A 26528-nucleotide genomic window follows, 5' to 3' on the forward strand; every position below is an offset into this window, starting at 1 on the left:
ACCACTTTGGCGTGGGCAAATCTACCGTAGGGCTTGCTGTGATTCAAGTAGCCCACGCAATCGTTGAGCAACTGCTCTCAAAGGTAGTGACCCTGGGAAACGTCCAGGTTGTCATAGATGGCTTCGGCGCGATGGGATTCCCAAACTGCGGTGGGGCTATAGATGGGACTCACATCCCTATCCTGGGACCGGCCCACCAGGCCAGCGAGTACATTAACCGAAAGGGCTACTTTTCTATGGTGCTGCAAGGACTGGTGGACCATAGGGGACGTTTTACCAACATCTACGTGGGGTGGCCGGGCAAGGTTCATGACGCGCGTGTGTTCAGGAACTCTGGTCTGTTTAAACGCCTCCAGGCAGGTAGTTTCTTCCCAGACCACAAAATAACGGTTGGGGATGTGCAGATGCCTACAGTGATCCTCGGGGACGCAGCCTACCTGCTAATGCCCTGGCTCATGAAGCCCTATACAGGTGCCTTGGACAGTGAGAAGGAACTCTTCAACTACCGGCTGAGCAAGTGCAGAATGGTGGTGGAGTGTGCTTTCGGACGTCTCAAGGGGAGATGGCGGAGCTTTTACTGACTCGCTCGGACCTCAGCGAAAAAAATACCCCCGTTGTTATTGCTGCTTGCTGTGTGCTCCACAATCTCTGTGAGAGCAAGGGCGAGACCTTTATGGCTGGATGGGAGGTTGAGGCCAATCGCCTGGCTGCTGATTACGCTCAGCCAGACAGCTGTGCCGATAGAAGATCCCAGCGGGAAGCGCTGTGCATCCGGGAGGCTTTGAAAGATAGGTTCCTCGGAGAGCAGGGTAACCTATGACTCTCCAGTTGATTTACAGAGAAGCTGAACCTGAGCCTGTTTCAGTGACTGTTGACTTCGATCTGCGGTTACATACCCCGTTCTCCAGGTTTCCCCCCTTCCAACACACGTTTTAAAATAACTTTAATGGAACACTGATTATTAATAAAGTTTTCCTTAATTATGAATTCCTGTTCAAGGGTTGAAACATGGACGCGGACTGTGGTGGGTACGGTGTGCACTGATGTCCAGACCGCTTCTACACTAGAGGAATGACAGGCTCCTGCTCCTACAGCGGTCTCTGGGGGGAGGACGGTTGCAGGTGGGTGTGCAGGAAGGGGTGGGTTTGCAGGAAGGGGTGAGGGGTGCTGTCTTTGGGACGGAGTTTGGATGCAGGCTCTGGACTGGGGGTTGGGGCGTAGGAAGGGGTGAGGGGTGTGTGGGAAGGGTATGTGTCCGTGGATGAGGGCTCTTGCTGGGGCTCAGGGCATCGGAGAGGCTCGTGGCTAGGGGGGAAGGGCATGGTAAGGGCAGCCTGCCTTGCCATTTGTGGATGTCAGGCGCTAGGACCCTGGGGCAGCATACACCTCACAGACTGACCCGGGGCAGCATTCACCTCCCAGAATGACCCTAGTGCCTAGTGACTGCAGTCTGTGTGTGTCCTGCTGTTGATCCTGCCCCCAAGTCTGTACCCTGGTAATGGAGGCTGTCCTATGCAATTAAAAAACCCCTCCCCCCCCTTCACACAAAGTCTTCTGACAAGGAAAACGTGACGGAAACAGTGAATAACAACAAACTACTTTTAATACTCAGCTACACAGTGGGGGGATGAAACTTGGATTTGGGACTGGGTGATCCAGGAAGGGAAGCACTTCTCACACTTTAGGGAATGAGAGCTGTTTGGTACATGAGCGCTCTGCTGGGGTGGAGTGACAGTTTTCACGGCCCCTAGCGCCCCTCCTTCTTGTGATTTTGAGTGAGGGGGGGGGGGACAGGACTTTGTGGCGGGGGAAGGCGGTTGCAGATACAGTTCAGGGGGGCTCTCTGCTCCTGCCTGCGGTCCTGCAGAACATCTACAAGGCGCCGGAGCGTGTCCGTTTGCTCCCTCATTAGCCCAAGCAGCGTTTGAGTCGCCTGCTGGTCTTCCTGCCGCCACCTGTCCTCCCGTTCGCTGTGTGAGCGCTGGTGCTGACATAGGGTCTCCCTCCACTGTCTCTGCTCGGCCGCCTCGGCTCTGGAGCAAGCCATCAGTTCCGAGAACATGTCGTCCCTAGTCTTTTTCTTTCGCCGCCTAATCTGCGCCAGCCTCTGTGAGGGGGATGCCGGGGCAGTTCGTGAAAGAGCCGCAGCTGTGTGATGGGAAAAAGGAAGTGATTTCCTTGAAAATATACATGTTTGCGAACACTGAACACAGTCTAGTCAGTTTCTGTGAACAAGACCATACAGGGCACCTAGTCTCACGAGCTCTCAGGACAAGTTCGAGATTTCGGAATACGCTTTCATTGGCTGCGGTCTTGCACAGGAGATCGGACAAGCGGGGCGGTACAGCTGAATCCGTGTAGCAGCCAGGCCTGGTAAGCACTACACTATAGGCTGCTTAACAGTTAATGGATAGCTGTGCCCTCCCGCTGAAGGCAATCTGGAAAGCATAAAGTCTGACTCTGTTCCAGCCCCTCGCGGCTGTGCACGGGAAAGATCACTGTATGCTTTTCCTCTGTGGCCTCCAACACGTGGCTGTTAAGCGAAGGTCATTGCTATGCAAAGTAAAAGTCAAGCATTCACAATAGTAACAGTACACTAATTGCCCTAATTAGATGCAGCAGTCGCCGAACGAGATTAGCCTGGGGCGGGTCACTCGGAGAGAGAGAGAGCGGATGCTGCTCGAATCCCTGCACAGACCAGGACCGTACGCTGCAATGCTGGTGGAGGCAATGATTCCGCTGTACATTAGGATGGCCTGGCGCAGAAGAGTGTGCTTCCACGGAGCACCAAATAAGGCACCTCTCCCCAGGAACCTCCTGCGGAGACTTTTCGAGCTGCTCTCCGAGAGCTTCGTGGAACTGTCCCAGGAGGATTTCTGTTCCATCCCTATCTGTGTGGACCTTCTCTTTATATAGTTTTTTAAGCAAAAGGTTTTATATAGTTTTTACATATTTTTTATTCCTGTTTTTAAAAAAATAAATGTTTCCATGTTTATAGCACTTACCGACTGATCCTTCCCCTGATTCTGAGTCCGGGTTAACGGCCGGGGAGGGTTGGTAGGGGATCTCTGTGAGGGTGATGAAGAGATCCTGGCTGTCGGGGAAAGCGGTATTGTAAGCGCTGTCGCCTGCGTCGTCCTCCACAAACCCTTCCTCATCTTCCCCATCGGCGAACATCGCCGAGGAACTGCCCCTCGACACTATCCCATACTCAGAGTCCACGGTCACTGGTGGGGCAGTGGTGGCAGACCCACCTAGAATGGCATGCAGTGCCTCATAGAAGCGGCAGGTCTGGGGCTGTGCTCCGGAGCGTCCGTTTGCCGCTCTGACTTTTTGGTAGCCTTGTCTCAGGTCCTTGATTTTCACGCGGCACTGCGTTGTATCCCGGCTGTATCCTCTGAGTGCCATGGCTTTGGAGACCTTCTCGTAGGTCTTTGCATTCCGTTTGTTGGATCGCAGCTCCGAAAGCACAGACTCATCGCCCCACACAGCGATCAGATCCAGGACTTCACGGTCTGTCCATGCTGGGGACCTCTTTCTATTCTGGGATTGCATGGACTCCTCTGCTGAAGAGCTCTGCATCGTTGCAAGTGCTGCTGAGCTCGCCCCGATGTCCAACCAGGACATGAGATTCAAAGTGCCCAGACAGGAAAAGGAAATCAAATTTTCCTGGGTCGTTTCCTGTGTGGCTGGTCAGAGAATCCAAGCTTGGACTGCTGTCCAGAGCGTCAACAGAGTGGTGCACTGTGGGATAGCTCCCGGAGCTAGTAAGTTCGATTTGCATCCACACCTAGCCTAATTCGACATAGCCATGTCGAATTTAGCGCTACTCCCCTCGTCGGGGTGGAGTACCGAATTCGAACTAAAGAGCCCTCTAGGTCGAACTAAATGGCTTCTTGGTGTGGACGGGTGCACGGTTAATTCGAATTAACGCTGCTAAATTCGAATTAAAGTCCTAGTGTAGACCAGGCCTCAGTAACACTGTCACTTAGATACAGTATAACTATAGTCAACAAATAGAAAAAGTCAAAACTAACAGTTTAGAATCACAGTGTGCTTCCAGTTCACAGTTGTTTTTTCAAGAGGCTTTTATAGCATTTGATTTCTTATTTGAAATTACTACTAAAATAAAAAGGTTGTGATTCAGAAGGAGCTGAGACCATATGAACTTCGTATGCTATACTGGATCAGTGGTCCATTTAGTCTATTACCCTGTTGCCAACAGTACAGAATATTGGCCTCTATAAAAAAAAGCATCAGCCCTTGCCTTCCACCATACATGTAACTGTGTAATACAGGAACAGAGAGGGGAGATTTCTCAGACATGAGAACTGATAACCTAGGTCCAGGATAATGAGGAGGACGGTGACACCTTAAAGACTATCATATTTATTTGGGCAGGAGCTTCTGTAGGTAAAAAAAAACACTTCCTCAGATGCATGGGGTGAAAATTACAGATACAGGCATAAATATATATTAGCACATGAAGAGAAGGGAGTTACCTTACAAGTGGAGAACCAGTGTTGACAAGGCCAATTCAGTCAGGGTGGATGTGGTCCACTCCCAATAACTGATGAGGAGGTGTCAATACCAAGAGAGGGAAAATTGTTTTTGTAGTGAGCCAGCCACTCCCAGTCCCTATTGAAGCCCAAATTAATGCTGTTAAGTTTGCAAATGAATTGTAGCTCTGCAGTTTCTCTGAAGTCTGTTTTTGAATTTTTTTTGTTGAAGGATGGCTACTTTTAAATCTGTTATTGAATGTCCAGGTGTGTTCCCCTACTGGTTTTTGTGTGTTACCATTCCTGATGTCTGATTTGGGTCCATTTATCCTTTTATGTAGAGACTATCCGGTTTGGCCAATGTACATGGCAGAGGGACATTGCTGGCACATGATGGCATATATCACATTGGTAGATGTGCAGGTGAATTAGCCCCTGATGTTGTGGCTGATGCAGCTGGGTCCTATGATGGTGTCACTAGAGTAGATATGGGGACAGAGAAGGCAACGGAGTGTGTTACAGGGATTGGTTCCTCTCTTAATGTTTCTGTGGTGTGGTGGTAGTTGCCACATTCTACAGGCCACTATCCTCCGATCCCACTGAGGAGTACCAAAAGAAACTACACCATCTGCTCAAGAAACTCCTTGCTACAGCATGGGAACAAATCTACACCCCTAGAACTGTGACCAGGGATATTCTATCTGCTACCCAAGAGCCATAAACCTGGAAATCCTGGATGCCCCATCATCTCAGGCATTGGCACTCTTACAGCAGGATTATCTGGCTATTTGGACTCTCTCCTCAGACTGTAGGCTACCATCACTCCAAGCCATCTTCGAGACACCACCGACTTCCAATGCATTGGTGATCTTCCTGAAAACACCATCCTGGCCACCATGGATGTAGAAGCTCTTTATACTGATATTCCACACGAGCCTGGACTACAAGCTGTCAGAAACAGTATCCCTGATGAGGCCACAGCACACCTGGTTGGCTGAGATTCGTGACTTTATTCTCACCCACAACATTTCAGATTTGGGGACAACTTATACCTTCTTGTCAGCGGCACTGCTATGGATACCCACAGGGCCCCACAGTATGCCAACATTTTTATGGCTGACTTAAAACAATGTTTCCTCAGCTCTTGTCCCCTCTACTTACGCTACATTGATGACATCATCATCATATGGACCCACGGGAAGGAGGCCCTTGAAGAATTCCATCTGGATTTCAACAATTTCCACACCAACATCAACCTCAGCCTGGACCAGTGCATACAACACAAGAGATCCACTTCCTGAACACTACAGTGCAAATAAGTGATGGTCACATAAACACCACCCTATACCGGAAACCTACTGACTGCTATACTTACCTACATGCCTCCAACTTCCATCCAGGACACATCACATGATCCATTGTCTACAGCCAAGGGCTAAGATACAACCGCATTTGCTCTAATCCCTCAGACAGAGACAAAGACCTACAAGATCTCTATAAAACATTCTTAAAACTACAATACCCACCTGGGGAAGTGAGGAAACAGACTGACAGAGCGAGACAGGTACTCAGAAGTCACCTGCTATAGAACAGGCCCAACAAGGAAAATAACAGAACACCACTGGCCATCACGTACAGCCCCCAGCTAAAACCTCTCCAGTGCATCATCAATGATTTGCTATCACAGGCCTTGGGAGGCAGGCCAATCCTCGCTTACAGATAACCCCCCAACCTGAAGCAATTACTCAGCAGCAACTACACAGCACACCACAGAAACACTAACCTAGGAACCAATCCCTGTAACAAACCCAGCTGCCTTTTCTGCATGCATCTGAAGAAGTGGATTTTTTACCCATGAAAGCTTATGCCCAAATAAATCTGTTAGTCTTTAAGATGCCACCGGACTTCGCATTGTTTTTGTGGATACAGACTAACACGGCTATCCCTCTGATACTTAGGTCCAGGATAAAATTACAAGGTTTAACTGTAATGCTACTCGGTTCAAATCTTCAATCTCAAATGCCTAGGCTACAATACTTGCCTTAATATCCTGCAGTAGGTAGTTCCACAGACTAATTATGTGCATTGAAGCTTATTTCAATCTATTTTATTAAGCTTACAGCCTTCTGAGTTGATTTTCATTTTTGTAGTATAGGAGAAGAAAAAGGAACATCTGACCAGACTTCTCTATGTAATTATTTTATATAACTCTAGCCAGGTCTTCACTTGCAGTTTTCTTGTTCAGTACACCAGCCCTTCATCTTTCCTTCCCACCCAAATCTTTAACCAAACTGGGCTAGTCATTGCCCTCCTATATCCATGGGTCATTCTATAGCAAGATGTACCTACGTGCATGAAAAATGTAAACTTACAACACTAACATATGCACAAAATAAGGGCCTCAGGTTGCCTTTTTTGTACAAAAGTTCTCATTTCTTTACATTAGACAATTAAGAAGTTGCTTCAATAAATAAATCATCTTATGTACTAGACTATCAAGTCAACTTCAAACCTCCTGAATGAAGACTAAGAATGAATAAAGCTAGTTTTTTCATATCAAATGATGCCAAGCCTTTCACAATAAGCAGATAAAGAATAGATAACTGCATACCAAGACTATGCATTTACAAAGAAAATCTCTGAATGTTAAACAGAACCTCTGAGTTTAGGTTAAAGATAATTGAACAAAAGTCAACCCACTAAAACTGGCCTTCGGGTTCAACAGAAGCACATTAACATGTTATAGAAGGAAGACCTTTACAATGGCATTCAAATAAAATATTTATGTAGATTGAAATGGCAAAATATTCAACTTTTCATTTGATATGCCCATTTATGGATGTAAAGAGTATACAGGTAAGAAAACTGTTATTTTTATATGAGTGTCAGTCCAAAAATAGAGTCAAAACAGTTTCACAAGAAGGGCCAAAAGCTGTAGATTGAAAAGAAAACAATGGATAAGAAGAGTAATATTTTAAGCTCCATTCATGAAACTTTACAGGATTTTAACCAGCATAAAGTGACTGAGACAGTAAAACTAGTTTGATGTGATCTGGGTAGAGTCTAATCCATGATTTACTAGATGGATTTAGATCTATTTGCTTAGATTTTACGGCAATCAACTTCTTATTTTCCAAAATTTTAATCTACAGTAACCAGCTTTAAATCTCTGTTAATCATAATTCTGGAAATGGGCCAGGTTGCCTCTGAAAGCTTTTAGCTTCTATAAATGCTGGCAGATTACAGGTTTGATAATGGACTGGTGCAGAAGCTGCTGATCATATTTAGTTAGGCTATTAAAGAGATTGTATGGGGGCAAAATGATAAATGGAGCCAGAGTGGCAGGTAGTACCAGCCAGCACTCGCTCTTTTGAATAGCCCAGAAAATACTAAATAGTTTGTTTGGAAGATGGAATAAAGCTCTTGTAGGAAGATCTAGAGATACTTTTTTTTTTTAGGAAAATATTTTTGAAATATCTAGCATGTGACACAATCTGGTGCATTTCTAAGGTTAAAAAAAAGTTTGCTTTTCTGGAGTACTTTTATGAGCCAGGGAGAAAAGTAATCACATTCCCCTTTCAACTTGAACACATGTATGTCTCTTAGACAGACAACATACTATATGTTGTAACTCTCACAACCCCTTCTTAGTTTGTGCCTTCAGACTAAACTCTTCAGGGCAGGGACATTTTTCTAGCATAGCTTACTGTGTTATCCCTTTTCCTCTTTCATTTTCAGTGCCTACTGTTAACTTGTCCCTTTTCTCACTTTCAGGCCTTTTTTTCTCCATACTGAGTGCCCTTCTCCATGTTCTCAGCTCTCATTCCTCTCCCTCAGTCTTGCTTCTTTTTCACAACTAGCATCCTCTCCCTCATTTCTCTTCCACAAACTCATTACTCTCTTCTTGCCTCGACTAGGGCACTGGTAGCAGGACCTAGGGATTTTTAACTATAGCTCAGAAAACACAGGGCAAGAGTATGTGTGTGTTTGGGGATGAAGAGGAAGAGGATTCTCAGCCTGAAGGCTGCAACACCACCACCGGGTAGATATAAATCAATGATTTTTTAATTGTTGTTTAAATTATAGTAAGCTTTTCTTTTTAAAAATAAACCTGTTTAAAATATGAATTAAATACAAAGTACCTTAAGGCCTAAACTTATAATCTCTTAAAATATTTAAATAAAAAATAAGTACCGTATATACTCGTTCATTAGCTCGTTCATTTATAAGCCGACCCCCCCAAGATGGTTGGGGTTGGCAAAAGTTGGCTCCTGGCCCGTTAGGGTAAGCCTCTGGTGGGCCTGGACGTTTTGTTTACCTGGAGCATTCACAGGCACAGAGCCCCCTAAGCTCCCAGTGTCCACAGTTTGCCGTTCCATCCAATGGGAGCTGCGGGAAGTGGCGCCACTTCCTGCAGCTCCCATTAGCTGGGAATGGCAAACCGTGGCCACAGGGAGCTGAGGGGCTCCGTGCCTGCGAATGCTCCAGGTAAACAAAACAATAATGTATTAGATATTCAATTCGATGATTCCATAGAGTTTAAAATCAACCAATTTTGGCGTATATCTGTTTATAAGCCGACGCCCACTTTTTGATGCGTCATTTTTTTACCAAAAACATTCGGCTTATTAACAAATATATACGGTATGCTGTTTTGTGTGTTTAATTAAATTCCAGCTACCATTCCAATGCAACTTGACACAAATTATGAGCAAAAAGTTAATTATCCCATAAATAATCTATGTATCATTCACCACTTTCTAACATACTAAAAACATACAGTTAATAAGCATCTGAAAATATTAGACTATCCAACTGCTTAAATTAAAGCATATAGTTATAGTGTTCCCACATAGGTACCAAGATGATGTACCAAATCTAGTGTAAAGGCTGTTTTTAGTAGTAAATCAATATGTTTTAACAATTATATCAGCCAATGAGAATGCACCTTTTTGTAGAAAATAAGTGAAGTACAAATGAAAAAGTTGATTAAAACTGATTTCGGTTTTCCACTGCAGATTTAAATCACTCAATCCACTTGCAACAGCAGCACATGAAATGGGAGTACAGATCAGAAGCAGTAAAGGCCTGGAGTTTCCTTAGATGTCGCTCCACATGTTGCAGTCAGAAAAGTAAGCATCAGTTTGTGCTTGCCCATGTAAGCAAACAGCACTGGCCTCAAGGCACACTAGGCAAATTCCTGGCTGCACAGGAGTCTAAATCCAGGGCCTGCATGTCATTATCAAATATCAGCACACTAACTGCCTTTCATCTAGCTTGTACCTGAGAAGTAGCTTTACCTATGTCAGAGGTTAAAGTTTTAGGAAGACATCTTATTTTATACAAATGCCATGCATAGCAAAATACAAACTGACGTAACCTATCCATGACAAGAGAGAGGGGAGCTGATTGTAACCCTGTAATACTCTATATTTTAGGATGTTTGTGAGAACAGAGAAAATGCAAACTTGTGCACTTGCTATTTCAGAAACAACTGGTGAGTACTGTGAACTTCATGAAGCAGCAAGATTTCTGGGAGTTGCTGGGTTGCGGTGGAGGGATATAGTTGTTGGGCTGTCTTGGAGTAAATGAAGAGAGAAGTTGTCTGATGGTCCCTGCCTGGCTGAAGGATAGAGGAGGAGCAGTTCTGTAACAGCAGACCACCTTCTCAAGGAAGATTCAGAGCTCAGACTTATTTAACATATGTTATCAGTGTTTCTGGGGGTAAAGGGAAATCAGAGATGTTTGAGGCATTAAAGGGTCTCCCAGAAATCGAATAGAATCCAACTGTTCTGTAGCAACAGCCCCCTCATCTTCAAGAAGTCTACCTCGCTGAAAAACTTGTTTTCTTGAAGGTGTATGGAAGAAGCCAGGGTGCTAGTTCATTTCCTGGAGGAGAGGGAGCTGTAGAGAGCAAGAATCATACTTGCCAACGGTGCCAAGACACTAGCTCCCTACCACATCCAAATCCCATAACAGTCCCAGCCAAACCTGGACTATTGGTGGGTATGCATTGATGATAAAAACATGTAAGAGCATTTATCTGTAAGTAGAAGCTTACTTTTTGCGAAAATATCAACAGGTGATCCATCAGGCAATAGCCATGGCCAGCCTTTGAACTGCCAAGCAGGACCCTGCACAAACACTGCGACTACACGATCCCTATAATTAAAGGAGAAGGAGACACACACATTAAAGGACTTGAGCTTTTAGTCACTGTAAATCCCTAAAAGGAAAAAAAAATCTCTATTATTCATATGACACAGGTTGTTGTCAACACTACTGTGAGGACAGCATCGTACATTAGCAGTTTCTATTTATAATGTCACCATTATAGCACTGCTGTGCTTCCAATACAGCTGCTTTTTCCACAGGTATGTCTCTTCAGCATTAACACTATTTTTGTATGTAATATTTCTGGGCTTATGTCTGCTTTTTGTTGTATGTAGCTCAATTTCAAACTTTGTATTTATCAAAAAGTAAATCCTGTTCATTTCTTGAGATTACTGTTTAGGATTTTTTTTTTAAAATGCTTTGGAATTTAAGAGATAATCCCCTATGAATTGTACTGTAAACTAAATGGGATGTAGCAATTTAAAAATGCTTATTTGGCACATACTTTAAACTTTTAATACAAAAAGTTCATTGCAACAGGATAGACAGCTGCAACAATTTAACCTACATTTTCAAAGTGTACTTTTTATGAATATACATAGCTACCACCTGTAGTCTAAGAAAAATCTATTCACTGTTAATACAGAAGATGAAATTCACAAATAGCAAGTTCTTTGAGACAGGCATCGTCTCTGTGCTATACATTTGTACAGCAATAGGGCTGGGGTCGCTAAGCACTACCATATTACAAATAAATAGTCCCATAATCTAATTCCTAAATTTGCATTATTGTAAGGATTTCAAAACCCCAATGAAGAAAAATAATCAGATCTCTGAAATGATAAAAACACACAGCTATACACTTAAACATTTCTCACATTAGCTGTTACGAAGTTGTTGAAACAAAAAAACTTTAACATTAATTCCCTATCACTGATTCCACTCTGGAAAATCAATCACAAAGATGGCTTTACCTTTGTCAAAAATGTTTACAGTCTACTGAAGATGCAAGCTGCCTTTTGGTACTTCGGCAGCTATTATTGTTTTCTGTTTGCCTGCTGCTCCCATCACAGAGAATGCCTAATTATCTGGAGAATTAGATCTTATTTCCTTTTAACATCCTGCTTTGAATGTTACAGACCACTAGGTCTTGTACATGCCTTAAGTATTCTTAAAATGGGAGGATAAAGCAAGAATATTGGTTATCTGATTAATCAATACTAAAGGGTTGTCTTTTTACAAACCCTCCTGGAGTGTAAAAGTACTGACAGATACTGTTCATCTTTTTACAGGCCCTCACAAATGGGCCTGCAGGTTAAACAAACCAACCTATGACACATTTGCAAAAAGATGCCCCGTGACTGGATCTCCCCTTTCACAGAGCTCTATCTTGAAGAGTATGTCAGTGTCTCTGACCATTATGCATGTTAGCTTAAAGGTGATGCAAATTATTTCCAGCTTCTTTTTTTTTTTTAAATTTACAGTCAGAAATATAAGGCCCCAACATTTTCCCTTCCAAATAAAATTCAGAAAGATTGGCTATAGACAAGGATTTTTCTTTCAGAGATGCAACGTTTGAGTGAATGAAGTAATATAGTAGCTCTGATCCTGAACAATTCAAGTGCTACTTTCATACTCCTGGAGGGTTTTGAACAAAAAAAAACAACCATGGAATAAGGCAGGAATATTGTTTGTATAATTGAAAGATGACAGTTTGTTCTTTAAAAAAGTCCCCTTTAATAAACACAACCTGAAAGGAACAAGTTACTATATAATTGCTATCCAGCCATTTCCACACACATTTGTTAATGTTTTATGCACCAATTAGCTTGGAGTTATTTTACTAGCTCATTTCAAGATCTGTTCTTGTTCTGAAAGAGAGAACTAAATGTGTAAAGAAATAATTCAAAATAGCAGCTCTGCTTTACCAATCTTGTGGCATAAGTTTCAGAGGCTGGTCTACCACTCGATAAGGTACAGTAACGCTGACTGTTGTGCCCCCAGGCTGCATCTGGTCCTTCCTTCTCTGTATTAAAGTTTCATTTTCTCGCTGACAGCCTTGTTTTTTCTTTTCATCTGATGGCACAAACCTAGGGAACAAAGAGGCATTTAGCAGACCCATGTTATTTGTTTGCTACAGTCAACAAGAGAAGTAAACCAACCATAACCTCTTCTGATAATGCAAGTAATCTGACAAGATCACAGTAGAAGTTTAACAGGGTTAAAAACTATTCTTTAACTCTATGTTTCGTCTCTGAAATGCCTCTGTATAGAATCGTAGAATATCAGGTGTCAAGGTTCCTTCCTCACTCTGAACTCTAGGGTACAGATGTAGGGATCTGCATGAGAACCTCTAAGCTTAATTACCAGCTTAGATCTGGTTTTACTGCCACCACCCAAATCCTGTAAGAGTTATTTGGGAAACTCTGTCTACCTTCCCCCCAGACTATCTCCTTCCCAGCAGCCTTGAGAGATTTCTCCACCAAGTTCCTGGTGAACACAGATCCAAACCCCTGGATCTTAAAACAAGGAGAAATTAACCATTCCCTGTCCTTTCCCCCCACCACTTCCTGGTGAGTGCAGATCCAACCCCCTTGGATCTTAAAACAAGGAAAAATCAATCAGGTTCTTAAAAAGAAGGCTTTTAATTAAAGAAAGAAAGGTAAAAATCATCTCTGTAAAATCAGGATGGAAAATAACTTTACAGGGTAATCAGATTCATAGAGCCCAGAGGAATCCCCTCTAGCCTTTGGTTCAAAGTTACAGCAAACAGAAGTAAATCCTCTTAGCAAAAAGGAACATTTACAAGTTGAGAAAACAAAGATAAGACTAACACGCCTTGCCTGGCTGTTACTTACAAGTTTGAAATAGGAGAGACTGGTTCAGAAAGATTTGGAGAGCATGGATTGATGTCTGGTCCCTCTTAGTCCCAAGAGCGACCAACCCCAAAACAAAGAGCACACAAACAAAAGCCTTCCCCCCATCAAGATTTGAAAGTATCTTGTCCCCTTATTGGTCCTTTGGGTCAGGTGTCAGCCAGGTTACCTGAGCTTCTTAACCCTTTACAGATAAAAGGATTTTGGTGTGTCTGGCCAGGAGGGATTTTATAGTATTGTACACAGGAGGGCTGTTCCCTTCCCTTTATAGTTATGACATCAGGGTTGGAAGGGACCTCAGGTCGTCATCTAGTCCAACTCCCTGCTCAAAAGAGGACCAATCCCCAGACAGATTTTTGCCCCAGATCCCTAAATGGCCTCGTCAAGGATTGAACTCACAACCCTGGGTTTAGCAGGTCAATCTCAAACCACTGCAGAAGGGCATGCTAAGAAAGCTTGATCATTAACTAAATCTATAATTTTACAATAATTTTCTCAGAAATAGGTGATTTAAGTATTTTTAGTAGCAAAAAAAATCAAAGTATTAATATATGGAGCTTTTGCACTACATATTTATGGATTTAAGTATTTAGACAGTTTATGCCATTAAAAAAAAGTTTGTCAGATCTTTGTCCCAGACATGCAAGAAGACAGATAAGATGCAAGCGATGTGGTTTAATTAGGCCACAACTTTATTAACGTAACTCATATGTGAAATATCCAGCAATAACTTATTCAATGCAGGTCATCTCTACATCCTTAATCATTTCCACCTGTTTAAGAACTCCCATCTGCCCCTGATCCAGTACTGGTCCCAGATAGTCTTTGGGATTCCATCATCCTCCCCTTGCGTGAGGGTTAAGGTTTGGGGGGAAAAGGTTGTCTCCCATGCTGTACCAGACATTAGGAGACTCAACCTCATTTCAGCATTCTACAGAAGATGTGAATTTATGCCTCCAAAATTCTTGAAGACTAAGGCATTTACCCAAAATTCCTTTGACGATCTATTGCATTAATGATCGAATCCTCTACTTTTGAGCTATTATACACATCGACAGAAAATGGATTATACAAATCTTAGACAACAGTAACATAGACCTTTGATACAACACTACCTTGTAAACATATATTGTGAATTCAAATCATGAAGCCATTATGCTCACCTATCAATACATACTGTAGCACGAAGGGTTCTAACCTAAATACCGACCATTTCATTTGAATAAATACCTACACCATAAAGATCAAATTCAAATCAGATAGAATTTCTCTCCTTCCACTACTTTTAATTCAATGCTTGCTGGCAGGATGTGGCCTTCCATGGCCAATGACAGTATAACTAAAGAAACCCAGTAGTCATTGCAATCCTCGACTCCTGAATGTAACAGCAGTCACTTTCTTTGTATTCATGTCAGGATTTTTATGTTTTTGAAAACAGCACTCTTTATACTACAATTAAATTGCATCTTAAACATAAAGGGCTATTTAAACAATTGTGACCACTCATGGGTCACCCAATGAAACCAATCATGAGTTCTTACTTCCTGAAGTACAGACGGTTATAAGCAGTTTGACTAAAGGGAGCAGAGTTGATTTCTGAAAATCAAAGTGCGAGTTGTTGCCACACCTCTGGGGCCTGCCCACTTACTTACATGTGATGCACTGGATGGGAAGTCAGAAAGCCATGGCAATAATAGGGGGACACCAGCAGTTTACCCACAACAACAATTTAAGTAATGTCATGAAGCTCATTGGTGCACATTTTATAGCTTTTGGCTATAGGGACTTGATTCTATCCATCAAAATTATGTCTTAGCACAAACCAAAACATGTGGGTTTATCATAATGCTGAAGTTAAAGATTTTTTTTTTATTTTTCATCTAGTTAGATGGTGAGTACTGATAAGACAGAGATGAATTATTTAACTCAGTACAACAATTCCAGATTTTTGAATGCCTAGTCTGAGGTCTTGGGGGTTCCCCCCCCACAAATCATGCTCAATTATGCATGAAAAACTAAGACGATATGATTCTCATGTCTTAGATAATCTCTTAAGGACAAAATAAATCTTCCTAGCCCCAGTCCTAAAAATGCTCCATACATTTGAAGAAGTCTCTTTATCTTGCTGTAAATAAAATGTATGGAGCAGTTTGAAGAACTGTGGTCTTAGATCCCAAAAACATATACATAAATGTATATAGTAGTTTATATATATATATATATATATAATTGTTAAGTATATATAATATAAGTGCTTTTAATCAGTAGACCCCAACTTGCTTTACAAAGGAGGCATTACTGTCCCATCTGCAGATGGGGAAACTGAGGCATAGAGGTGAAGTCAGGAGTCCACAGTTATCCAGAGGCCAGTGCAAAGTTGAGGATAGAACCCAGGTCTCCTAGTCCCAGTGCAGAGTTCTAACTACCAGAAAACAATGCATCTCCAAAATACAAATATTTTATACTAGTAATCAGAGTTGGGAAAAAAAATCAGTTTAAATTTCTATCTCCAAAAAATGCATATTTGGGAGGACCAAAATATTTAGTGAATTTGTGTCAATTTTGGCAAATTGTTTCAAAGAATTTTTTTCATGTCAACATGAACCATTTCAAGATTTTCAAAATGAAACTTTCAAATTTTTTAAACTAGATTCACAAGGAAACTTAGGCCCCATTCATAAAACCCCGAAGAAGGAAGAAATGGTGGTGGTGCCCCCTTAGACCACATAGTCCAGGCAGCACTCACCTGTGCTGGGGGATGTGAGAGACTAAGATTTGAATCCCCACTCTAAAGCAGGAACTTGAACCCACTGCTCCCCAGGTGAGCAGGATGGATAAAAACTGATATTACAAACAGAATGCTGGATTTTTTTTTAATTTAAATAGATTTTTTTAATTTAACCCTATTTAACGTTAAATCTATGTTAAGGCCTACATGTATTAAAATAATTTAAATCAAAAACAAAATAAATATTAAAACATGTTTGCTGTCAAGTTTGAAAGAAGGGGAAGTCTCTGAATGGGTGAAAGTCACCAGCTAAGGACCTGGAATCAGACTTTGTTGAAATGTTAAACTAGCTTTTGACAGCAACGGCCTCTTCTACAGCTGCAGAAAGAATATCTTCTTTTCAATTTATTCAACTACTAGTTCAGTTCAATGACTAGTACATTCAAAGTTAAGAAACCAGTTAGGACTTGAAAAAACAGGACAGCTTACCTTCTTCCAATCTACGAAGTAGGTGTGAGAGGGTGAGATCTCCTAGCTCTAAAATCTTGAAGGACATAGCGACCAGAAACAATCAGTTCAAATCACTAATTACAAATAATACTTTCCTGGTTTAATATATCAGTTATTTTTAAATGCAAACATGTTTTGATAAAAACAATTTCTTAGCATGTAAAGTAGTTTTATTTAATAAAAGTCTAAAATGCTGTTTTTGTGCATTTTAATGGAATTTGGATTTCTTTAGACATTGAAACAAAATTAGAAGTAAAAAATTAATCTGGTCTAGTAAATAAGAAATGCATTCATTGCTCACCATCTTTTAACATAAAAAATTAAGTATCTGAATAAATGTAAGTTAAGCTATATAGCTGCATAAGAGAATATATAGACATAGTGCAGCCTCCCAGTTAGCAAAAAGCAGCATCAAATTTAGTATGTAGGCTATATTTAGTTGCAAATGAACATATTGTAATGGTTATCAACTAATGAAAAATCAATATTTCTTTAGGAAAATAAATAAAAAATACAAATGCAAAACAAGATTAAAAAAATTTAAATCAAGGTTTCCATCTTGACTATTTAAATCATGATTAAAATCAGTGATTTAAACTGCCTTGACCCTCAGGTGTATGCTCTAACCACAAGGTCTCAACTTCTCCTGTTGGAGTTGTCCTACTTTGTATAAAAATTTAAATATTCATTGGGCAAGAAAGAGAAAGGATGACTCTCTAAATGGCGGTTAGTGCACCCAGGTTCCAGTCCTCACTCCAGTTAATATTTACTGCCCTCCCAGCCCTTCTCCATTTTGTGAATGATGCCTAAGGGTATGTCTAACACTGCAATTAGACGCCCGCAACTGGCCCATGTCAGCTGACTTGGACTCACAGGGCATCGGCTAAGGGACTGTTCATCTGCAGTGTAGACGCTTGGGCTGGAAATCTAGCCTTGTTAATCTAGCCTTGTTTCCAAGTTCCCTTTGTTTTTATTAAAAAGTGGTGAAAACTTCACCAAATCAAAACTGAAATCCTTTCAGATTTGCTAAAAGTTGCAAAAATTTTTGGTTTTAGGTTGACCCAAAACTATTCCTCCCACCCCACCAGATCTGAAAAATCAGTAATTCATATACCTTTAACAGCAATTATGGTTGATGCTGGATTCTTAGTACCACGGCTAGAGAAACATTTATTTTTTGTGTAATTACAAATAGTTAAAAAAAGAAAATCAGAATGTGTTCCACTTTTAATGCCAAGATAAATCAGAAGTTTTGATGCCAAATTTTAGAACATATTATCCTGTACATAATTAGGAAGATAAATAGTTATCAGAAGTAAAGTAACATTTAAAAATGGGCTGCACTCTTATTGTTTCATGATGACAGAAGAATGTTACATTAGTTTTTCAATTTTTTTCTCCTGCTTAATTTGCACATTTGAAAAATCAGATCCTGCTTAGCTTGGAAGACACTAACTGTAAATGACTGGAAAACTAGCCAAAAGAGTCAAGATAATGAAAGCTGAAAAACTAAGATGGGAAAAGGATTTTAGTCAGACTGATTATAAATTCTAGCTTTTGTTAACACCTATTTATCTTACCAGTGATCTTCAATGACTAATTAACAGTTTGGAAAAGGAAGTTTGTTTCAGATTCAACACCACCATCTCTTTCATTAGGAAGTGAGAATTAATAATATATACGGTATATCAGAGACCCATAATGAATCTTCAAGCAAAATTAGGAAAGATCAGACTTGACTTTTCTGATGTTTCAAGGAGAAAGTGAAAAAAAATCTACCTCATAGCCTTTCAGGACTTCTTTAATACATTTTAAGACTGCAGAAAAAGGGCACAATCCCAATTTTTAAAATGTACTTTGCAGGTCATCTTTAACAGTACTTAATTGTACTGGGATAGTAAAAAGCTGGAAATGACTGAGAATTGGGAAATAAAATTAACTAGAACTACAGTTAAGTTGATAAAAGTGTGATTCATGAGGGACAAGACAAATTAGAATTTAATTTTTCTTGTCTAATGCATGTAACAACATAGAACACTTGAACCAGAAATGGCTATGCATAAGGTATCCTGGAAAAGACTTGGTAAAGCAAAGAATAGACTGATTTAAAAAAAGATACTGATTTTTATAAATATCATTTATACTCCTCAAAATAGTATAAAATATTTTAAGACATACACATTCTTCTGATATAGGCTCTGAAATAATTAAACAATGTGAAAGGGCAATACATTAAAATATATTTTACTCGATACATCTTATAAGGAAGAAAAATATGGCATATTGGACAACAACACAGTTCTTTATGGAGCAACTCCTGGCAACCATCAAATGCTAGAAATGCATTAATATGCCTCTGATGCTGCCACTAAGACATCGCCACCAGAATCAGTTCTGTTTCAGAACAAGAACTACAATTTGATTTAACAATTATTCTGGAGAATGCTAATCAAGTACCATATATACTCGTTCTTTAGCTTGTTCGTTTATAAGCCGACCCCCCAAGATGGTTAGGTAAAAATAGCAAAAAAAAACCTTTATGACCCTTTCATAAACCAACCCTATATTTCAGGAATTGGCTAACTTTAGCTCCTGGCCTGTTAGGGTAACCCTCTAGCGGGCCTAGACCTTTTGTTTACTTGGACCGTTCACAGGTGTGGAGCCCCTCAGCTCCCATTGGCTGGGAACAGTGAACCCTGGCCACAGGGAACTGAAGGGATCCATGCCTGCAGACACTCCAGGTAAGCAAAATAGCAATGTATTAGATATTCAATTCAATGATTCCATAGAGTTTAAAATCATCAAATTTTGGTGTAGACCCGTTTATAAGCCTACCCTCGCTCTTTAATGCGTCTCTTTTTGACCAAAAATATTCAGCTTATGAACGAGTATATATGGTAGTTATTTCTAACGAGAGATCAACCAACACCACAGCCTCAAAGAAAGTGACTGGATTTGAAAATTCCAAGGTGGGAATGAACAGGACCAAGTGGATTCCACACTGTAGGTTACAATATTTAAAAGTCTTTTGGGTTAAATCAACCACAATTATGAGAGAATATAGCAACCCTATGTAGACTTCCTCATAAACTAAGGATAGTAATCTTCTACTATTCACTGGATATTACTTGAAGTCTACACCTGCCGTTCCTTCACCAAATTAATGTGAAGCCCACAGGAAATGTGAACACTGAATTAAGATCTCATCACAAGTCATATTTGGAGCCCTATGGCAGCCATTGCGTGTTCATCTGCTGATGCAATCTGTCCGTAAAATCCAGTGGATCTGGGCATTGGGAAATCCTCTGGTGACAACAGTCACAGCAGCTCTTAACACTTGGCACACAGTTCCTGGGCCCCAGTGTAAAGAGATGGCTGAGAGGCCCTTACATTCAAGGTTGTGGGAACCAGGTGCAAATTAGGAGCATCTTTTTTCAGCAAGCACTAGCCTGTTCAGTCCCTGGTAGCCCTGGACTTAAAGCCACCCTCAGGCCAGTGCCAATCACATCTCTGCACATCATAGGATCTGGTGCCAATATTCCAAATTGTTCCCTAAAAATAAGCCATTAACCATAATACATTGCTCAAACTATGGTTGGGTCCAAATGATTGGTCAATTCACCAGTTAACCATTGGTGAAATTGTCAAATACCACCAAAAGTGGTCAAATATTTTGAAGTACTAATTTGTTAGAAGTGTAACAAAAGACAGTAAGACCAACTAGGATTAGTATTTATACCTAATTAAAAAAAAAGCACACAAAAACAAACACACACCTTACTTAACTGAGTTTTTTCAACTCAGAAAAATGTGAAACAGTGAAATGAAGTTCTAAAAATAAAAAATTCTTAGTATTGTTAGGTTAGCATTTAAATGTGAACACTATTCAGGACTGAATTGATACAAAAAAAGCAAAATGAAATAAAACAGAAAAACACAGCAACTATAAAAGAAAAAATATTTGAATTTGTGCTCGGTAGGCAGCAGGCCAATTCAAGCTTCTTGCTTTTCATTATTATTTGTTACCATCCTCAACTGCTTCATCTATATCATTGTCATCAAGTTTAATCAGTATCTCCTTCTTCCTGCTCATCTAATGAAGTCAAAATGTTGATGATGTAAAAAACAAGTTTGCGCGGTGAAATAGTGATGGATTCCCAAAGGAAATCTTATCACTAACCGTTTTTAAAACCATCCATGGAACAAAGCCAAACTTTGCAACACTGAACTTGAAAGTAAAACTAATCTAGTGGATTTTCATTGTACAGAGAAATCCAAGAGGAAAGCAAACAGTGCATACATAGTAAAATTGTCTCATTTTAAATTAACAACATAGGACTTTCTGAACACAAGATACCTTTAGTTTAAGGGTTCATCTACACCATATGGTCACACAATATGGTTCCATGTGGTAATGAAATGGGGTATTATATTGAAAATGCTATGTTAGAAGAATTTTATGGTGGCCAACTCAAGCACTCAAAATTTACAAAAGGACAGTGAAACCTTAATTCAGCCTCCTTGAGAGAATGCATATGGCAGTTTTGCCCATCATCATGTAGGAAGCCCAGTATTGCAAACCCTAAGGATGCCAAAATCTTGAATGCTGTCCAAAATCTTAATTTGTCTTAAAACTCATGAGATTTAAAAAAAATAATAAATGTTGGGTTCATTTAATCTTTGGTTTGTGAGCCTTTATGGTTCACGTTCTCAAAATTCTTTCCCTAATCACAAGGGTCAGGAACTTTTTTTTTTTTTAATTAAACAAAACCTGAGATTCTCACATAACAACATGACTGCATGAATTGATACTAGGAAACACCGCCAAATATTGAGACCTGACATCTCAAGAGTTGGCAACACTCAAAGTTTGTGGCCGCGCCAGAGATAGAATCTAGCTTTCCTGGGTATTCGTTCAGCCCTTTAAATGCAGAACAAGATTATTTTCTTGCTATACTGCCTCATATACTATCCAGCCTGTGCACTGATGGAGGCAGGATTCCTGCAGATCAAATGTGTGATCAAATTAAAGTAATTACAGACTGTATACAGAAATTTATATCCGATTGCAGTAATCAGATTCTCATATGGATGGTAATCCAAAGGTCACATTTGCAAATTCAGTTTAGAAGTATCACAGACAGCCACACTTACACTTTAAGTGTATTGTATGGTAAACTGAAATCCATTTAGAAGACAAACATTGTCTATTTCTCACACTCTGTTGCTGTACTGTACAATAGTGATCAGAGTTATTAAATTACTACAAGTTAAAGATCTGTGATAGAGTCAACGTGTGGTTGAAGCACCATTCTTAATTCTACTTTTTAGGCCTAAACATTTCTGTGTTTAACAACTCACTTCAAAATTATTTTATTGACAGCTCCTCCACAGCTGAAAGTCAGCTGGAGGCTGTGCTATATAATTAATGCATAATTGAAAGCCTCCTCAATGGCTGTAACCCCTAGCTTACATTAGCTTCAATTCAATTTTGCTTTAATGTAAAACCCTGAGTCGTCTCCAATTCATTCCTCCAAGAAACCCACAATGCTGCCTTAATATTCTGAACTACAAGAGAAGAGAAGTTAATGGACAAGAGATAGTATACAAAGAACAGAAGAAAAGATGACAATCAAAAAATATGCAGGAAAAATTTAGATCAGACACATAAAAGAAGCACATGAATAACTGATATCCTGCAGAATGTTTCATACAAACATTGTTGAATTCCAAGCTTTTATAGCAATGCAACCACCATTTTCAAAATCTGATAAAAAAGCAAAAAAAAATGTGTCAAGTGCCTGTCAGTTAACTTGCCACGTTAGTTTTCAGTAACCTTTACCCAGGCTTTCCAGGAAAGTAGCACAAAACATGTTTCCAGTTATATTTTGAAACAGTGACAAAAGTTAGTCAGTCCAAGAATCTACAGCTTTAAATTCCTTAAACTTTCATAGCTATGTAAGATATGTGCTACGTCAATGTGGTCCATGCAGAAAGCTGGCACTCTTATACAGACACCAACTTGAAATCTAATTTTTTAAAAATTAGTTACAGATACTATACCTTCCCCAGAACCCCACACACATTTTTGAGACTTTAAAAATCTCAGCTCTTACTGTCTGAAATACATTTCAGGCAAAAGAGGTAAATAGCCACAGGGGAAAATCAGTTACACTGAGTATATATGAAGTGTTGTCAGATGCACAAAATAAACAACTAAAACATACAGAAAAGTGTTTTTTGTTAATCTCTGTTACTAACAGCTAAAATGTTACTTGGACTGGAAGTGAGTAATACATTTTCAAAGTGAAGTGTCATGTTTAAGCTGACAACCACTTTAACACACTAAGGGTTGAGAAGTAGCATATTCCTACAGCCCTGCGCTTGGGACAATGTTGGAATTAATATTTGAAATTATTAATATGGAAACCAAACACCAATTTAACCATAAATTCCTTTATTAAATCTAAAGGACTTTATATAATTGCTTTAAACATGCTTGAAGAGCCTAAATAATAAGCAATTTACTACATCCAAACAGTAACAAAAAACATTTATAAGCATTTGATGAAGATACTTGCAAATGGGCTAAACCCAGGATGCTTAGACTCACAGTGGTCGGTTCCAACGTGATCAGGAAGGTATAAGCAATTTACCCTTTAAGAGTTTCCTTTTTACATCCTTTAACAAAGTAATGGCATTGCCAATTACTGACTTCAGCTAAAAATCAATTTGAGACCGTTCACCCTTATTTCCAGTCTTAATCCAGGTCTGATTTACAACCTCCTATCTCGCCAAGGCCTCCTCCCTTCCTTCTTGCTGACCAGCAGTTTGTCTTTTGCACCTGGGTTCACACAAGCCCTATGTTTTGATGTAATAATGGTAGGTGTGGTGGGAAAGGCCATATTGGCTCACTTTAAGACTGATCTCTTTTGTCTTATTCAAAACCATCTGCAGTCACCCCTATTGGTCAGAGGCCTTCTTTTTAGAAGTGTCCCCTTATCTTATGAGTTATTCTTTGAACCAGACATACTTCCTACTTCACTCCTTCTGGCCTTTTAATTCACTATTTTCAAGGCCTTCCTTTTACTTGCAAGTCAGGGCCTGTCTTTACAACACATATATTTCCTTAAGATAACCTTAATTCTTTAATTTTCTATGTGTGCTACAGAGAGCATGGTGAGGGACCACTTTACATAAGATGCAGGAGGCACTGTGCTTTAGGATGGTTTAATGCTTCCAGAACTACACTGTAGGCTTGGCTTGACACAAGTAATTAAACATGGGGGAGAGGCTTCATTTTTTGAAAGACAGGATTAGGGAGGTAACTAAATCAGCAGGCTACAAGCGGAATGTTTGTGCTAAATTAAGTAAATGGGTCAGCAAGCCAAAAGACAGAATATCTGAGCTAGCTAAGATATGAGAGGAAACTCCAAGGGAACCTTTTACTAAAAACAAGAAAATAATGGACAAAAGTTGAGAACACAAAGATGAGGTAAAGAGTAAAGCTGAACATGGACAGGGCATGGACAAAGCATGTAGCACAGGGAGATTGGTTCCAGCAAAGTAGCCAAGTCAGACCCAAAACATGTGATGCAATGTATAGTGAATGTGATGTGTAAATGTATATGACGGCATGGGGTCTCTGTGTAACTTCGGATGTGTATAGCCAAGTCCCCCACCCTAACATATGTGCCATCTTTCCCTTCCTTGCCAGCTACTACACTTAGTCCAAATTGTGTACTTCAGAGAGCAATGCTATTACAGGACGACAAATAAGCAAACTTTACATGTGTGGTATACGCTGTAACCACCCCTACATTTGAGTCTGATCAACTCAGCATGGCTTTGCTTTATGCCAAATAAAAGAGCCTGAGTGATGAGACTGGAGTCAAACTGAGTTCTTGGGCAACCAAGTGGAAGAGATCTCGGCGGCTACTCCAACAGCCACTGCCAATGCTAGATAAGGAAGAGGAAACAGTAACGACTGTGATGGGCCTACCCTCTTTCCCTCACCTTCTTCACAAAAGGTAAGGGCAGCAGCAGAGGCTTTGGGATCCTGGGACTCTTGCCCTCTCTTAGGGAGTGAAGCACTCTTCCCCTACAGGACTGATTTCCAAAACAAAGTATGCACGGGGCCACAGACACCTATTTTGGAGTAGACCTGAAAACTGATTATTGGAGAATGCAAGTTGCATTCTCACAAAAACCTGGCACTTTCATCCCACTTCGAAAAGATTCAAAAGCAGGCAGCTATGATTAGGTCTCATATTATCATGACCGTACTTTTATAAAATACACAGCACATTTGCTAGCCTACAAAATGTTAAATACAACTACACTAGACTGACAAAATAAGTGAACAAGTGCACCAAATCTGTATGCACAAATTATTGTAAGCGAAAATGTATCTTTTCTTTTTGCACGCAAGTATTGCTGGGCTGATGCATCCACAATTTTGATAACTAGTTCCACATTTATTATTTTACTATGGCTAGGACCTCAGCTCACTCACTACAATAGTGGGTGCAGTATAAGAATCTAAATAAGAGCAGGATGAGGCCAGGGATGATATATACTCACCAAAGAGAAAACTGCAGGAAAATATTAAGTTACTAGCTAGAGAGGGGTCTGGAATGATTTTGTTCTTTTTACTTTAAAAAAATATTGTCAGGACAGTCCTTTTCTAATCAATCATTTTTGGTAGGGACTGGAACTGTAAACTGCCAAACTGTCCATAGCATTATGCATTTCAATTCTATGGTTTCCTACAATTTAAAAAAATAAACCACAGATGCTTCTGTCTGCAAATGGAATGCTGGCATCTGAGAAGACTTCCAAAGAAGGTTGATTTTTAGTATGCAGACTACACACAAAAATGATGCATATTTTACATATACAAGATCAATTTTAACTCCATTTTATTATAAGTTTAAATGATTCAGCTTTAAGTACAAGAAGTAAAACTAAAATTAGTTCTAAAATAAAGACTTGGACAGGATCCATTTGTATGATGACCAAATATGAACGGCCTAGCCAAACATTCCTGTGCTTACAAACAAATTTTACAAAAAAAAAAAAATCTAAACGCTGGATAATGCACTGGGTCCTTTTAGGATTATCTACAGATATATAGTTGTGAGCACTGTTGACTACAGCTTGCAATTGACAAACTTGTTTGGCCATCCAACGTATTGAAAGTCTAACTGTTTTAAAGTTCAGAGACATAAGGTGAGAGACGCATCTTGTGTCTCTAATAATCTGAGACCAACACAGCTACAATATCACTGTAAATGTGTTTTAAAATTTGACCATTAATGGTCCCCTTTATGATTTTTTCAGTTTTTCCTCTTAGTTTCTTTTTGTAAATCTAATCAAGAAAAGTTAACTTCATATCTATTCCAAATCCATCACTCCAAAAATTGGCACCCAAAGTGGTCACATAAATAAGCACTGTGTTTTATACACAAACTTTTATGAATAAAGAGACTGAAATTAATACAGCTTCATTAATTCGTACTTCAACTGGCAATGCCACTCACGTTATTACAAAAACCTGGCATTTTTAGGTCTCATATTACCATGATGGTACTTTTAAAAAATACACCGCAACACATTTACTAGTTTACAAAGTGTCAAATAAAACTCAATTAAACTTGACAAAATAAGTGAGCAAAGGACATTTTATAATGCATTATCCTTGAGACTTACATCCAACTTGTTCACTTATCAGCAAATTTGTAAAGTCTGATAAGCCACACTGTCTCTCTTGGTCATTAGTGTGAATTAGTGCACTTGTAC

At 40.0% G+C, this 26528-nt stretch overlaps 1 protein-coding gene across 2 annotated transcripts in view; it reads right to left on the reverse strand.

Annotated features, from left to right (window-relative positions):
• CDC73 (cell division cycle 73) overlaps positions 1-26528 on the reverse strand; it is a 180990-nt gene that overhangs the window by 16492 nt on the left and 137970 nt on the right. For both annotated transcript variants that reach the window (XM_045026657.1, XM_045026656.1), the window contains exons 14-15: positions 12542-12703; positions 10561-10661 (exon numbers count right to left, since the gene is read on the reverse strand). In XM_045026657.1, coding sequence (XP_044882592.1) covers positions 10561-10661; positions 12542-12703 — 263 coding nt within the window. The remainder of the gene's footprint in view (positions 1-10560; positions 10662-12541; positions 12704-26528) is intronic.

The sequence above is a fragment of the Mauremys mutica genome, chromosome 8 (assembly GCF_020497125.1).
Source record: "Mauremys mutica isolate MM-2020 ecotype Southern chromosome 8, ASM2049712v1, whole genome shotgun sequence".
In the NCBI taxonomy this organism is placed as follows: Eukaryota; Metazoa; Chordata; order Testudines; family Geoemydidae; genus Mauremys; species Mauremys mutica.